This window comes from Mustelus asterias, chromosome 14 (genome assembly GCF_964213995.1).
Source record: "Mustelus asterias chromosome 14, sMusAst1.hap1.1, whole genome shotgun sequence".
Classification (NCBI taxonomy): Eukaryota; Metazoa; Chordata; class Chondrichthyes; order Carcharhiniformes; family Triakidae; genus Mustelus; species Mustelus asterias.
Window position 1 is genome coordinate 90,824,888 of NC_135814.1, and position 14,089 is coordinate 90,838,976.

The following is a 14,089-nucleotide window of genomic DNA, read 5'->3' on the forward strand; positions in this document are numbered from 1 at the left end:
TTGATTGCTTGCTGCAGCTCTACATTTGATGGTGGTTCATCCATGGATTCTACCATGGAACTGGAGGATAGCTTGGATTAATAGATGAGGAGTTGTTCAAAATGTTCTTTCCAGTGTTGATGAATGGCACTGTCATCTTTAATAAGAGAAACACTGTCTGTAAGTGAAGAGGATTTTGTCCTTTTGAACTTGGTATATAGATGTCTTCAAAAATGTCATGGTGGTTAGCTTATTGTTAAATCTCTCAGGCTTTCTCTTCCTACCACATGTACTTAATCTTCCAGATTTGTCTTTGAGCTTCAGCCTTGAGCGGTTGGAATGCTGCCTGTTTAACTTGCAACATTGTTTTCTGACATGCATGAAGGATGCTCATTTTTGTTCTAGGAGGTCACATATTTCGACATCAGTTTCCTCAAACCAGTCTGATGATGGCAATGCTCGAACGCAATGGCCTTAGCATAAGAGTCAAGTCCAGCTGACGTTATTTGATCTCCAGTTGTGAACTATACTTGGAATTTCTCTCCTTGGTTGGCCTGCTTTAGAGCTAATCCATTGACCTTTTTCTTCTTGGCTTTTTGGGCCTTATGATGTCTTGATGCTAGATGGATATTCACCACCAATTGAAAAAGTTGAAGAAGTGTCTGGCAGGCATCAGCCCCCCCACATGGATCGAGTGTCACAGACATCACTTAGAACTTTGGTTTGAACAATAACATGAGGTGCCAGTGCTTTGATCTATGATGCCTCCATTTGTCCTTCTGGTGGAAGAGGGTGTTTGTTATAATGAGGCCACATTTTGTCAGCAGGGCACCATTTGCATTGGCTTTTCCCATCCGATTTTTCCCAATGGTTCCACTCCAGACATCTGAGTGACAGCCAATCCTGACGTTAAAGTCCCCTAGAATTCTTTGGGATGATAGTAAGGACTTCATCAAGGTTAGAATAGAACTTTGTCCTTTGTTTTCATTGGTCAAGGGTCAGGCATCAGCCCTGATGATGGTGGTTACAGCTGAACTGTAGGTGAAGGGTCATAGATCTTTCACTTATACAAATAAGGATTTCTGACATCATATCCAGGATCTTATTCCTGCGCCTAGGGGCATATCTATTCTACGTCTGGGCAGTGACTGAACCTATTCATTATTGTTGCAAAATACGTTCCTTCATAAAAACTTCCAGATATGAGTTTTGCTAGCTAATGGGTTCTCAGGTCTTTGGCTCTCAACTATTTACCTTTCCCATCCCGCCTTTCGGTAACTTGCTTTGGCCAAAGTGAACAATGATTCATACAATACTTAAAATACATTTAAAATATCAGCATATATGTTTTAAAATCATTGTTACTTGTTTAATTCTCTTACTGAATTTACATATGTGTAAGATATCCTCTTGTTTAAAGAATCATTTAACTCTTTACTGTTAGCTCTGTCAGCGCCTTAATGTATACTGTCTAAAAACTAAGAAAAATGTAAAATAATTGCTTTCATGGATGATCATCTACCCTCAATGCCATTTTTCCGCACTCTCGCCATATCCCCGGATGTCATTAGAAATCTATTGATTTCTGTCTTGAACAAGATTGAATTCCACAGTTTTCGGGGTAGAGAATTCCAAAAATTCACCACCCTCTGAGTGAAGAAATCCCTCTTTCTGTTTCTTGTCCCATTATCACTTCCTTGGACCTGCCCTACCAACTCTTTTGTCATTTAATTTCTTCTGCCTTCCAGTTCTATTATAGACCTTCCCTTGTAATCTTTATTCAATCTGCTCTCCTATCACTTGCTTAAAACTTAACATGCCCCACTTCTGGTGAAAGGTCATCATCCTGAAATGTTAACTCTGTTTTTCTCTCTACAGATGCTGCCAAACTTGCTGAGTATTTCCAGCATTTTCTGATTTTATTGGTGCAGGTGCATTGAAAAGAGAAGAAATATGCAGCAAGCGGTTAGGATCTGGAATATACTAACTGTTTGATGGAGGCAGATTCAATCATGGCTTTCAGAAGAGGATCAGATCACTATCTAAAGAAGAAAAATGGCAGGGGTATGGGGAGAAGGTGGGGAGTGACATTAGGTGAATTGCTTTTGCAGAGAATCGCCACAGACAGGGCAGCCTGAATGGACTCCTTCGGTACTGTAACCATACTAGAATCTATGACTTGAATCTGGACTACAAACACCACAGATTTATGAATGGTCATATCTAAGAGTTTTTTGCTGTTCACTAGGTCCTAATATGAAGTTTAAGGGTGCCTTTCACCCAGTGATGATCCATCCTGCCAATGTTTCTGAGCTCAACTCTGTACAGTTCACGGATGAGGGTGAGTTATTTCCTTTCTTAACCAATTCTTGTCCTTCTCTGGCCCTGACCTTTTCCACACCTGCAGGGAATCTTTCTAACGTATGGCTCCACCACTACCAGGAGCTACATTGTTCTTCAACTGCAAGCCTGGATAGTGAGGACTGAAGGCTGTTCTATCAAATGAGGCATCACCATCCCATTTGATCCATGCACATGCATTTACCCAGCAGTGAGGCTGATTAGAAATTCAACCAACTGTTGACGTGAATTATAACACCCTACTAATGCCACCCCTATTACAGCCACCAAATACTGCCTCTCCAGGTATTGCCACACCATCTACCGCCACCTAACTGCCGACTCCAAAGCTGAGAAAAGCAACCTGATTACAGACTGAGAATCAGTCCTGGGACCAGATCAGGTAGCGTCTTACCCCAAATGGAACATCTGATTAGCATCATAAGCTGTTTGCATCTCATGTAATATTCTGAATGTTTAGCTAAAGAGCACAGATGCCATAATATGCAGTACTAATCTGCTGGAATTTATTGAAGGGCTAACTATGCAGTCCAATTGCTGCTTAGAAATTTACCACTGAATTTCAAGTGATACAATTCCACATGTGAATCTTTCAAAGATGATTAATGCTTATGGGGAATAAGTGGTTGCATTCTCATCTCTTGAGTCAAACTGCAATAGGTTTGAGCCCCACATTGAGTGAAGACAGCAGACTCATGTCTGAACACTGGGTTAACATCCAGTGGGAGTGCTTGCTTGGTTGAGACAGAGGAGGCTGAGGGACACAGATTTAAAATAATTGGTAGAAGATTAGAGGGGAAATGAGGAAACATTTTTTTCACCCAGTGATGGTGGGGACCTGAAATTCACTGCCTGAAAGGGTGGTGGAGGCAGAAACTCTTGGTACATTTAAAAAGTACTTGCATTGTCTAATTGAAGAGCTATGACCTGCAGGGTTATAGACCTAATGAAGGCAGGTAGGATTAGCCTGTATAGTTCTTCATTGACTGACATGGACATAATGGATCAAATGGCCTCCCTCAGTGTTGTAAATTTTCCATGATTCTATTTCTATTGCTGCAATTGATTATCTCCCCCATTATAAAGGGTAAGTTGAGCTATAGCTTTGGCTGTAGCCCACCTAAGAGATGGTCTGAACCAAAAGAAGCAGTGGAGATCCGCCATAGCTACTCTTCCACAGTAAAATACTCAAGAATCTCTTGATTGTGATTTAAGTTCCTAAGCTTATCAGTGCCCCCAATTCTTTACCTGGCAGGACTAAGACTTGGTGCTGCTTGCAGTCTATCCCATATGAAGGATGTCTTGGTAAAAGCTATCGCAGAAATTGCTACAGAGAAAACTGAAATCTTCCAAGCACTTGTGAAACAGCTCTGTGTTTTGGGCGGAGAACAGATCCGTAACATGGCGGTGCGTAGTTAGTCACGAAATGTATGTTGGAAATCAGTTCAAAAAGTGACAACAGATGTAATCAATATCGTACTTTGGTACTTTGAATCTTAACCAAAGGGCCTGGATGATATAATTGGCTAGGTGCTATTATTACACTTTGGGGAAAATATCGGGGCAAGGGATGAAATTTTTAAATTTAATTAATTTAGTATTAACTGACACTCTCGCTTCACATGAGACTTTACACGAGATTTGTCCTGCTGTTTTTAATGTCAAACACCTTCCTGCCCACAAAGGGCTTTACATTTTGTAAAGGTCAGGATTTGAATCCTGTTCAGCAGGATTTTCCAGTTCCACCAACAGTGGGCATCATCTCGGACAGGAAGGGAAAATTTGGACTTTGGGCTGCTCTCCAAATTTTCCTGCCCTGCCCGAAATGACTTAGTTTAGGTACAATATAAGATAGGAAGATCAATAGCATGATAACATTAAGAAATATATTGCACACTGTAACTCCCTCTGTTGATGTTCCAGTCACTTGGAGGCAACATTGTGAGTGGATCCCCCACATCTGATCTGAATCCCATTCTGGCAGCTACCAACTGTATCCTCGAATTGGTATCAAGAGGTAGGTGTTCAGAGTTTTGTTTTGTCATTCTTACAGCAATTAAATCATAGAAATAAAAGTTGGCCATTTGGCCCCTTGAGCTTGTTATGTCACCATTCAATTAGATGATGGTGATTTGTACCTCAACTCCATTGACCTGTCTTGTTTCTACAATCTTTAATGCCCTTGCCTAGTAAAATGAAGCAACCACCAAAGATATCTTCCCTGCCCTCTGCCTTTCAGCATTCCATAGGAACCTGTTCCCTCTGCAACATCTCAGCACACTCCTCAGCCATCCCTAACGCTCCCTCCCTTCCCTACAGCATCTTTCTGTGCAAGTGTAGGAGATGCAACACCTATCCTTTCACTTCTTTCCTTCTCACTGTCCAGTGCTGCAAATACTTCTCCCAAATGAAACGGCGATTCTTTCAATTTAGTATACTGCGTTCACTGTTCATGATGAGGTCTTCTCTACATTGGGGAGACCAAACATAGACTGAGTGACCTCTTTGTGGAACACCTGCAAATCAGTCCGCAAGCATGAACCTGAGCTTCTGGTTGCTTGTCATTTTAATTCTCCATCTTGCTCCCATTCTGACCTTTCTGCACATGGCTAATTACAGTGTTTGAGGGAAATTCAATGTAAACTCGAGGAATAACATCTCATGTTTCAACTCGGCAATCTGCAAGATTCGGGACTCAACATCGAGTTCAACACTTTAGATCATGGTATGAGTTGTGAGGAGGATGCAAAGAGGCTTCGAGGATATTTAGACAGACTAAATGAGTGGGCAAAAACATTGCAGATGTAATACAATGCGGTAAAATGTGAAGTTTTCTACTTTGATAGGAAAAACAGAAATCCAGAGTATATCTTAAACTGGGAGAAGTTGGGAAATGTTAATGTCCAATGGGGTCTCAGTACTCTTGTTCATAAATCACTCAAAGCAAACATGCAGGTTCAACATTGGGAAGGCAACTGGTATGTTAGCCTTTATTGCATGAGGCTTTGAGTACAGGATTAAGGAATTCTTGCTGCAGTTGTATATAGCCTCAGTGAGGCCACATCTGGTGTTTTGTGTGTAGTTTTGATCTTTTTACCTTATGAAGGATATAAGGAGTGCAACCTGGGATGATGGGATTGTCCTTTCAGGAAAGAGTGAGGAGACTGGGCCTGTTTTCTTTACAGTTTAGAAGAATGAGAGGTGATTTCACTGAGGTGTATAAAATTCTTAAAGGGCTTGACAGGGTAGGTTGGGGGGAGTGGGGTGAGGGGAACCAATGGTCAAGAACCAGGGGATAGAGTCTCAGAATAAGAGGTAGGACATTTAGGACTGAGATGAGGAGGAACTTCTTTAGTCATAGGCTGGTAAATCTTTTGAATTCTCTACCTCAGAGGGCTGTGTAGGCTCAGTCATGGAGTATGTTCTAAGCAGAGGTTGATAAATTTCCAGATATCAATGACACTAGAGGATGTGGGTTAGTGAAGGAAGATGGTATTGAGGTAGAAGAGCTATGATCTAATTAAATGGCGGAGCAGGCTCAGGGGACTGAATGACCAACTCATGCTCCTATGTTCCTAATCCCTGCTGCCACCTTGATTGGTGTTATTTTTTTGATCTGCTGAGTTGTATCTTACTTTATGTCTTCATATTGCATTCAGATGGTTTTTATGTAGCAATTCATGCCTCATTTGGACACAGTGCATTGCTACTCTCTTTGGCTGGTGCATCATGAAATCTTTTGTTATTTAATCTTGCCGAGCCTATACCTTATCACAGATTTTTTCCTTTGTTCTTCCTGACCCCTTCCTCCTTCCATGGCTTATAACTTCTTAGAACCTCATACATTTCTATCTTTCTTGAGTTCTGATGACCTGAAAACATCAACACTGTTTCTCTCCATAGATACATACGTACATACAAAGTAGGAGCGGGAGAAGGCTACTTTGTCCCTCAAGACTGATTCACCATTCAGTAAAATCATGGCCAATCTGATTGTAACTTCAACCCCACATTCCTGCCTATCCTGATAACCTTTCAACCTCCTTTCTTTATTCATTCATGGGATATGGACGTCACTGGCTGGGTCAGCATTTATTGGTCATCCCTAAGGCCATTTAAAAGTTAACCACATTTCTGTGAGTCTGGAATCACATGTAGGCCAGATTTCATTCCCTAAAAGACATTAGTGAACCAGATGGGTTTTTATAACAATCGAGAGTGGTTTCATGGTCATCATTAGGCTTTTAATTCCAGATTTCTATTTAACTACCTGCTGTGGTGGGATTGGAGCACTGAGTCCCTCAAGCATTGCCCTGGGTCTCTGGATTACAAGTCCAGTGACAATACCACTATGCCACTATCTATCCTAATCAGGAAATCCAGCTCTGCCTTAAAATATTCAAAGATTCTACTTTCACTATTTTTTGAGCAAGAGGGTTCCAGACACTCATGACCCCCTGAGAAAAAATTCTCATCTCCGTCTTAAATGACTGACCCCTTATTTTTAAACAGTGACCTCTCGTGCTAGCTGATGCCTGACCTGCTGAGTTTCCCAGCACTTTTAGTTCTTGTTTCAGATTTCCAGCTTCTGCAGTATTTTGCATTTGTAAAATTCTATCAATCTCAGTTTTGTCATTGACCCCACTCTCAGCAGCCTTATGCGGGACAGAGTTCCAGGTTCACTAACCTTTGTGTGAAGATGTGATGGCTGACATCACCCATAAACAGCATAGTTCTCATTTTAATCTATCCGCTCCTTTTATCATCTTTCACACTTCACTTAGATCACCCCTCAATCTCCTACACTCAGAGGAATATAAGCTAAGTCCAAGCAACTTGTCCTCATAATTTAATCCTTTTATCCCCAGTGTCATTCTGGTGATTCTACACTGCACCTCTCCAAGGCCAGTATTTTCTCCTTGAGATTTGGTGCCTGGAACTAAACAAAAGTATTCTAACTTAACTAAGGCTGTGCTCACCTGAAGCATCACTCCTCCCTTTATTTCAGTTGTACAAACAAATTCACATTGGAATGATGACCTACATCGTTTAAAGAACTGGGCTGCCAACTCTGGAGATTTTATCACATGACCTATCATCCCCCCCCTCCCATGTGTCTGCCTTTCATCACCCAAACATACCAATCCTCATGACAATTAGTCAATAACAGCAGTGACAATACCCTTAATATGCTTCTTGATGTTTGAAATTTAATAGTATTCAACTGCATGGTGGTGCATACAGGACCTGGCTTTGTGTATAATGTACTGTATAGATGTTGACTGTGGTTCAGTGGGTAGCCTCTTGGCTCTGAGTCAGATGGTTAAGGGGGGTTCCAGAGACAAAATCTAGGCTGATAGGTGCAGTATTGAAGGACAGCTACTCTATCAGAGATGCCATCTGTGACATTAAACTGAGGCCCATCTGCTCTCTCAGGTGAAGACAAGAGGGAACATGAAACTATACGAAGTGTCGAGTGGTTCATGTGATGTATAAACATCATTGACTGGTTGGTCCGAATGGCCTATTTCTGTGGTATATATTCTATGTAACAGCACATTACACAACCCAGTCCTGGTCAATATTTATCCCTCACCAGTATCACGTAAAACAAGTTATCAGGTCTATCACATTGCTGTTTTCAGTCATAGGTCAGAACCTGGTTGTTTCATAACTGTGTGCAATTCACCAGTTAATGAGTGTGAATGAGCCCAAATGTGTCTGAGCTGCAGTCCGCAGGAATACTTGCTGGAATATTGGGGAAAGGTAGTCAGAACAGAATTGTTCAATGTTCCAAATATTTGCTTTCATGCTTCCAACAGAAAGAAGAAGAGTGATTCATTTAGATGAAAATTTCTTTGTCGGTTTTGGTAAAACGGCATTGATGCCAGAAGAGGTCTTGCTGTCGATCTTAATACCGTATTCCAGAAAAGTAAGTCATTAAAGAGATAATTGGTGGGATCAGAAAGTGTGTTGATAAGTCAGCTGCGAAAATCAGTCTCAGTGACGAATGGTTCTCACCTTATTTTCTGAAGTGGGTGAGAGGGAACAATCAATTTGTGAACTGAGTGATACATTGGGAAAGCTGCATGTTAAAAATAGCCTAGATTTGTTTTTGATAATAAAGCAAGAACACTAAGAACAACTTGCAATTAATAGCGCATTTAACATAGAAAACTACCCCAAGCTGTATCACAGAGACCTAATCAGACAAAAATTGAAACAATCAAAGAAGTGACTAAAAGCTTGGTTTTAAATGAGATTTTAAGGGCCATATTAATGCAGGGGGGAGGTAGAGAGGTGGAAAATTTCAGGATGGAAATCCAGACCATAGTCCTTGGGTCAGTAGTGGGCAACCTGTGGCCTCGGGTCACATTTGGTCCATTTGAGCTCTGAGTGCAGCCCATGGGACATTCTGTTGGCCATTACCCACATGCAGGGTTACCACATTCCACAAATTTCCATCTGCCTAGTTTTTTTCCTACTGGTGTGACCAAAGTGACACACATGTAAAGCAAAGGTTAGTAAAGTGAGGTTCATGCTGATTGCACACAACATTGATGATGAGCCATGTGCTCCCATTGCATCCGAAGTGTAAATACTTTTGTTTTTACTATTTGAAGTTGATTATAGTTCTTGATTAAGCATTTTCTTTAACTGATTATGAAATATTCAGCGTGTATTGAATGTATTTAATCTTATTCATGGGGTCATGGTTAATCAACAAGCTTGATTTTAATCTTGCTGCCACTGAGATGAAGGAGGATCACTCGCGCAGCCCACCCACTAGCCTACTTGTGACTAATAAATAAACTTTGCCTTTGACACTTGATGGGCAAATTCATACATGCAGAATGACTATTTGGGTGATTTGTTGGCAATTGCAACCCAGAATCAATTAATCCCTTCAGGAGGAAGTAAAGAGGGAGGAAAAATGCTAAATCTTTACAGGTTAGGTCTCAGCTGGACTATTGTGGTCAATTCTGGACACACTTTAGGAGTGTGGAGAGACTGCTGAAGCTGGCATTGTACCCCTTATAGCAGAGAAAGGCAAAGGGGAGATTTAATGGAGGTGTTCAAACTCATGAGGTTTTTTACTCGAGTAGATAGTGAGATACTGTTTCCACTAGCAGGACAGCCGTTAAATTAAAGATAATTGGCAAAAGAACTAGGGGCGACTTGAGAATTTTCTTTACTCAACAAGTCTGGACTTTTCTGTCTGAAATGTAATTTAAGCATTTCACTAGTAACTTTCAAAAGGGAACTGGATCAATACTTGAGAAGAGAAAATTTGCTGGGTTACAGGAACAGACTGGGCGGCGTGAGACTAATTGGATTTCAAAGCACTGGAACAGACATGAGGGGCTGAAAGTCCTCCTGTGTTGTATCCATTCTATGAAATAGAACAAAACATCATGAAATGAGTTGGACATTATCTCTCCTCATTGCAGTGGCAGTTGGTCTCAGCATTTCGCCAGGCCTCTCGTCGGGAAAATGCCTTCTCTATTGTGAATTCGGGAATGCAGGTCGTGTTCAAAGATGAGACAAGGGTTATTGCTGAGCTGAGGATGTTCTTTGGAGGAGTGGGCCCTACAACTGTCTGTGCAAAGAGATGCTGCAAGGAGCTAATCAATCGGTAAGCCTGTAAACATTTGGAATATTCACAATGTTAATCTGGAAAACCCCATTAAAGTACGGACCACAAAGAAAGTCTGTTCATCTGTTGTATTTTGTTCCTCTGAATTTCTTGAGCATTTCACTAGGAAAGAGTAGCTGTGTTGGTTTCCTGTTGCTTTCTTCATGGTTCTTGCCTTAGCTGAGACGAGCAGCAGCCAAGACTAAAGAGCCTTACCCACTTCTACGGTAGGCAGGAGTCACCAACACCCTCTGAATGCATGTATACATACCTCCCCACTGGATGTGAATTCAGTGTTCTGAGTCAGTGCTGTCTCTGGGAATGTTCGAACCCAACCTGACTCAGAGTCCAACAATGAGCCAATGGTTTATCCGTCAAGAGATGGATACCAATCAGGTGTTTAGAGACCATATTGTAGTTAGTGTTTGTTGACATAGTCTAGAGTAAGACTTGGGTATGGATTTTGTTACCAAGGTGGGTAACTGGAATCAGAAATTTAACAACTCACTGGGTCTGTCTCAGTTTAAAGGCTCCTAAATGGTGGGATCTTCACTCTGGGAAGAGGTTGTGAAGGGGTGGACGCAAGATAGAGTTGGGCCCACTGACCCCAGATGTGGAGAACAGGCAACCAAGTGCTGAGATGGGTTAATTAAAAGGTCCACTCTGGGACTTAGTCCCAGGTGTAGTGTGACATTTTAGGCTCTTTACCCCTCACCCAAAAGTACTAAAATCATCTTTGGCCAGGACAACTGTGTCCTAAGAAAATATTTTACAAAGAAATAAATGGAAATAATTATTTTGAATAATTGCCCACCATGGGCAACATGAACACAATTCTTCCTAGCATCATATTTCTCCAAATGTGGCTGAGCTGGTGAGACAACATTCTCCAGAGAGTCATCTCTTTGTCCCTCACCCAACCCCCATGGCCCTCACAATATTACAAAAGCTCCCATACTTGAAAGTCTGTTCAAAGTTTTTCAATCTCAAGTGTTTAATCTGTTGTAAAAATAAATTTGGAACATTACTTCTATTCAGATCACATCAAAGGCCTTTAATAGACTCTTTAAGTTGTCAAAATGTGAACTCATAACCCTGCTGAGATGGTAGTAGCTTTTGGAATTCAGCCAATCATTCGTAAACAGCCCTGCAGAAAATGTCAACCGACAATTATTGGAACTTCTCGGACAAAAGCTACAGCAGGGACAGGAATTTCCAGCCATTCCCACCAGCGCAACCTTCCCTCCTGCTGATGGTGACCCCTCACCATGGGTGCCCCGGTGACAGAAGGTGTGAACAATGGGAAACCCCATTGATGGTGGTGAGACCAAAAATTGGATCCGCCTAAAATGGGGCAGGTCTTCCACATCTGGGTCCCACCTGCCAGTTTGGAAGGTCTGGGGAGTCTTCCCAACTATGTGAAAGTCTGGCACTTGGTCCTTTAACATTCTGGTTCAGAGGCAGAAATGTTATCCTTAAGCTTTGTCTTGCAAAAGCAAGGTATGAACAGAGAAAAGGCCATTCAGTCCAAAGAGCTAGCAGGCATAGGTATTAAAATTTGTTAATGAAAAATGTGGGACTGAGAATTAACTTGTCCTGAATGCAGACAGAATCTCACTGTATCCCTTCCAACCTATGATAACTCCAGAGGGAAGTGCATTGAATAGCCCGAGGAATAGGCCTGGACCTGGATTTTCAAAGAGGCCCAGCACTAAGTGTCTAAAATGTTTGCCTGCTTCAGGCAATAAGCCTCTTTTAGCATGGAAATTGGAATCCCGTGGCATGAACAAGACCTCATTGTCATTTTAGGTCAAAACTGTTTAGAGCTTGCATAGCGCAGATGGAACTGAAGAGGTTTTTTCAAAGATTAAGTATCCAATTATTTTAAGTCTTCAGAGGCACAGGATCAATACAGAGCCCTTGAAAATAATCTGGACACTGCCACCTTCCTCCTCCACCCATTGAATTGACAACTTAGCTTAGCTTCTTGGTGCTGCTTTGATATGACCTTGAGTTCTCTTCAGCACACTGCAGTTTGCATGTCTAATTTAAATGAGACTGGGATCTTAGATCCACTTGTGGTGCGGGGTGGGGTGGGTGGGGTAGGGGGACTTTTCTCCATTGGAAATGGTAGTTGACATCTGACCTCAACAACCACTTACCAGCTCAACATGTCAAACTGTGTGAGATGGGCAACAGACATTATCTTCAAGACTTCTTTGCATAGGAAAATAATATGAGAAATGAGAAGCTTTATTCACACTTATTCTAATCCAAATCCAGATATCAACAAATATGATAGCAGAGAATGCAACTTGACTATGGTCAATCAGTCCTCTGAGAGGAAAGATAAATTTTCTTCACTGACATGTCTTCTTCAGGACCTTTTATTCTGGGTTTCATCCTCTTCCAGGCAACATTCAATCATATACCTCTCTCCAAAATCCTGAGCAAGAGGCCTTTCTGCTCTTCCAAGGCAACTGCCTTTCCTCCGTTCAACTTAACTTGGCTGCAGATATTGTCCCGTCGTAGTCTTGAGGCTGTTGGACTCGATGCGGATTTATACCTGATCAGGCCCTTGCAGATAATGCCTTTGTTTATAGCTATTGTACTTGTTCTATTTCTGCAATCTCAGCAAGATCTATTATGACCACCTGAGGAGAGGCTGGCAGGAACATTCAACCTTGTTACTGAATAAGTCTTTGTTTTTTTTGCTCACCTGAGGAGAGGCTGGCAGGAACATTCAACCTTGTTACTGAATAAGTCTTTGTTTTTTTTGCTCACTGTAGATTTTAATTCCTGATTCTGTCAGGCATTTAGTTCAATTGTTATGACAAGTTAACACATTATTCCTTGCTCATGTCATTGAGACATTTTTCTAATGTGTGGGAATACATGTTGCTTGTAAAAAATGTCCCCAATATTAGAAACAACTTGTAATCCAAAGCCCATCTGTGGGAAAAAATGGACAGAACTAAACTGCTAAAATATGGCACCCAGGCATTTTAATACCTTGCACTTCATTCAAAAATATATTGCTGTTGCTGATAAGACCAGCATTTATTCCCAACTTCCCTTGAGAAAGTGGTGGTGAGCCGCCCTCTTGAACTGCTGCAGTCCATGTGTTACATCCCCAGTGCTGTTAGAGAGAGAGTTCCAGGATTTTGACTTTGTGCTGATGAAGGAACGGTTATATATTTTCGAGTCATGTTGGTGTGTGACTTGAAAGGGTACTTGGAGATGCTGATGTTTTGGTGCATCTGTTGCCCTTAAACTTCTTGGAGGTTGAGGTCATGGCCAGTATTTTACGACCTCGCTCGGGGGAATTCTGTTCTGCAAGCCGTACCCGCACCGATTTTGGGGCGGCATGGCGGTAAAATCCCAGCCCATGTGGCTGGATTGTGTAATATTAAAAGCCTTGGCGAGTTGCTGCAGTAGTTGTTCTAACACAAGAATTTATGTAGCTTGGGTGTTGCGTGCGTAACCAGTAATCCCTTTCTTCCTGAACTAGATCCTGGGATGAAGATCTGCTGAGTCAGGCCTGTGAACTGCTGCTTGAAGAAATTTCGCTCCCTAACTCAGCACCTGGGGGAAGTGTGGAATTCCGGAGGACACTGACCATCAGTTTTTTCTACAAATTCTATCTGCAAGTGTGGCAGAGATTACAGCAATTGCTAAGCAAGGAGGCAAGAAATACGTTTCGTTCACAGGTTAACTGCTTGCCACATCAGAGAGAGCTGGTGGGAAGTAGAATGTCGGGTGTCCCATGACTGATGACACATGGAGATGTGTAAAAGGTGGTTCTGGGAGGGTGTGAGGATAGAAATGAAGGGGGCTAGGATTAGTTGAAGCCCAAATAAAGGAGACCGAAGCAGTCTTTAGAGCTTCATGAAGGTAAGTTACCAAAGAGGCAAACTCTTCACATCCAGGTCCACCTCACGTCCTGGTCCACTTCATGTCCAGATCTCCTTCATGTCAAGGTCAACCTCATGCCCCGAGGTTATCTTCCAAATCCCCTTCCCATCTGGATCCCTTTTTTGATGTGGATCCCCTTTCTATCCAGATCCCTTAACCATCTGGATCGATTTCATATTTCATATTTGGATCCCCTTC

General features: G+C 41.9%; 1 protein-coding gene across 5 annotated transcripts in view; it reads left to right on the forward strand.

The window, feature by feature from the left end:
* The window catches only part of LOC144504089 (aldehyde oxidase 1-like), a 190,488-nt gene that overhangs the window by 72,886 nt on the left and 103,513 nt on the right, over positions 1 to 14,089 (forward strand). For 4 of the 5 annotated variants that reach the window (XM_078229257.1, XM_078229259.1, XM_078229260.1 and 1 more), the window contains 6 exons: positions 2,228 to 2,320; positions 3,596 to 3,747; positions 4,264 to 4,357; positions 8,163 to 8,272; positions 9,792 to 9,976; positions 13,488 to 13,662. In XM_078229257.1, coding sequence (XP_078085383.1) covers positions 2,228 to 2,320; positions 3,596 to 3,747; positions 4,264 to 4,357; positions 8,163 to 8,272; positions 9,792 to 9,976; positions 13,488 to 13,662 — 809 coding nt within the window. The remainder of the gene's footprint in view (positions 1 to 2,227; positions 2,321 to 3,595; positions 3,748 to 4,263; positions 4,358 to 8,162; positions 8,273 to 9,791; positions 9,977 to 13,487; positions 13,663 to 14,089) is intronic. The other variant, XM_078229258.1, reaches the window with a different exon arrangement.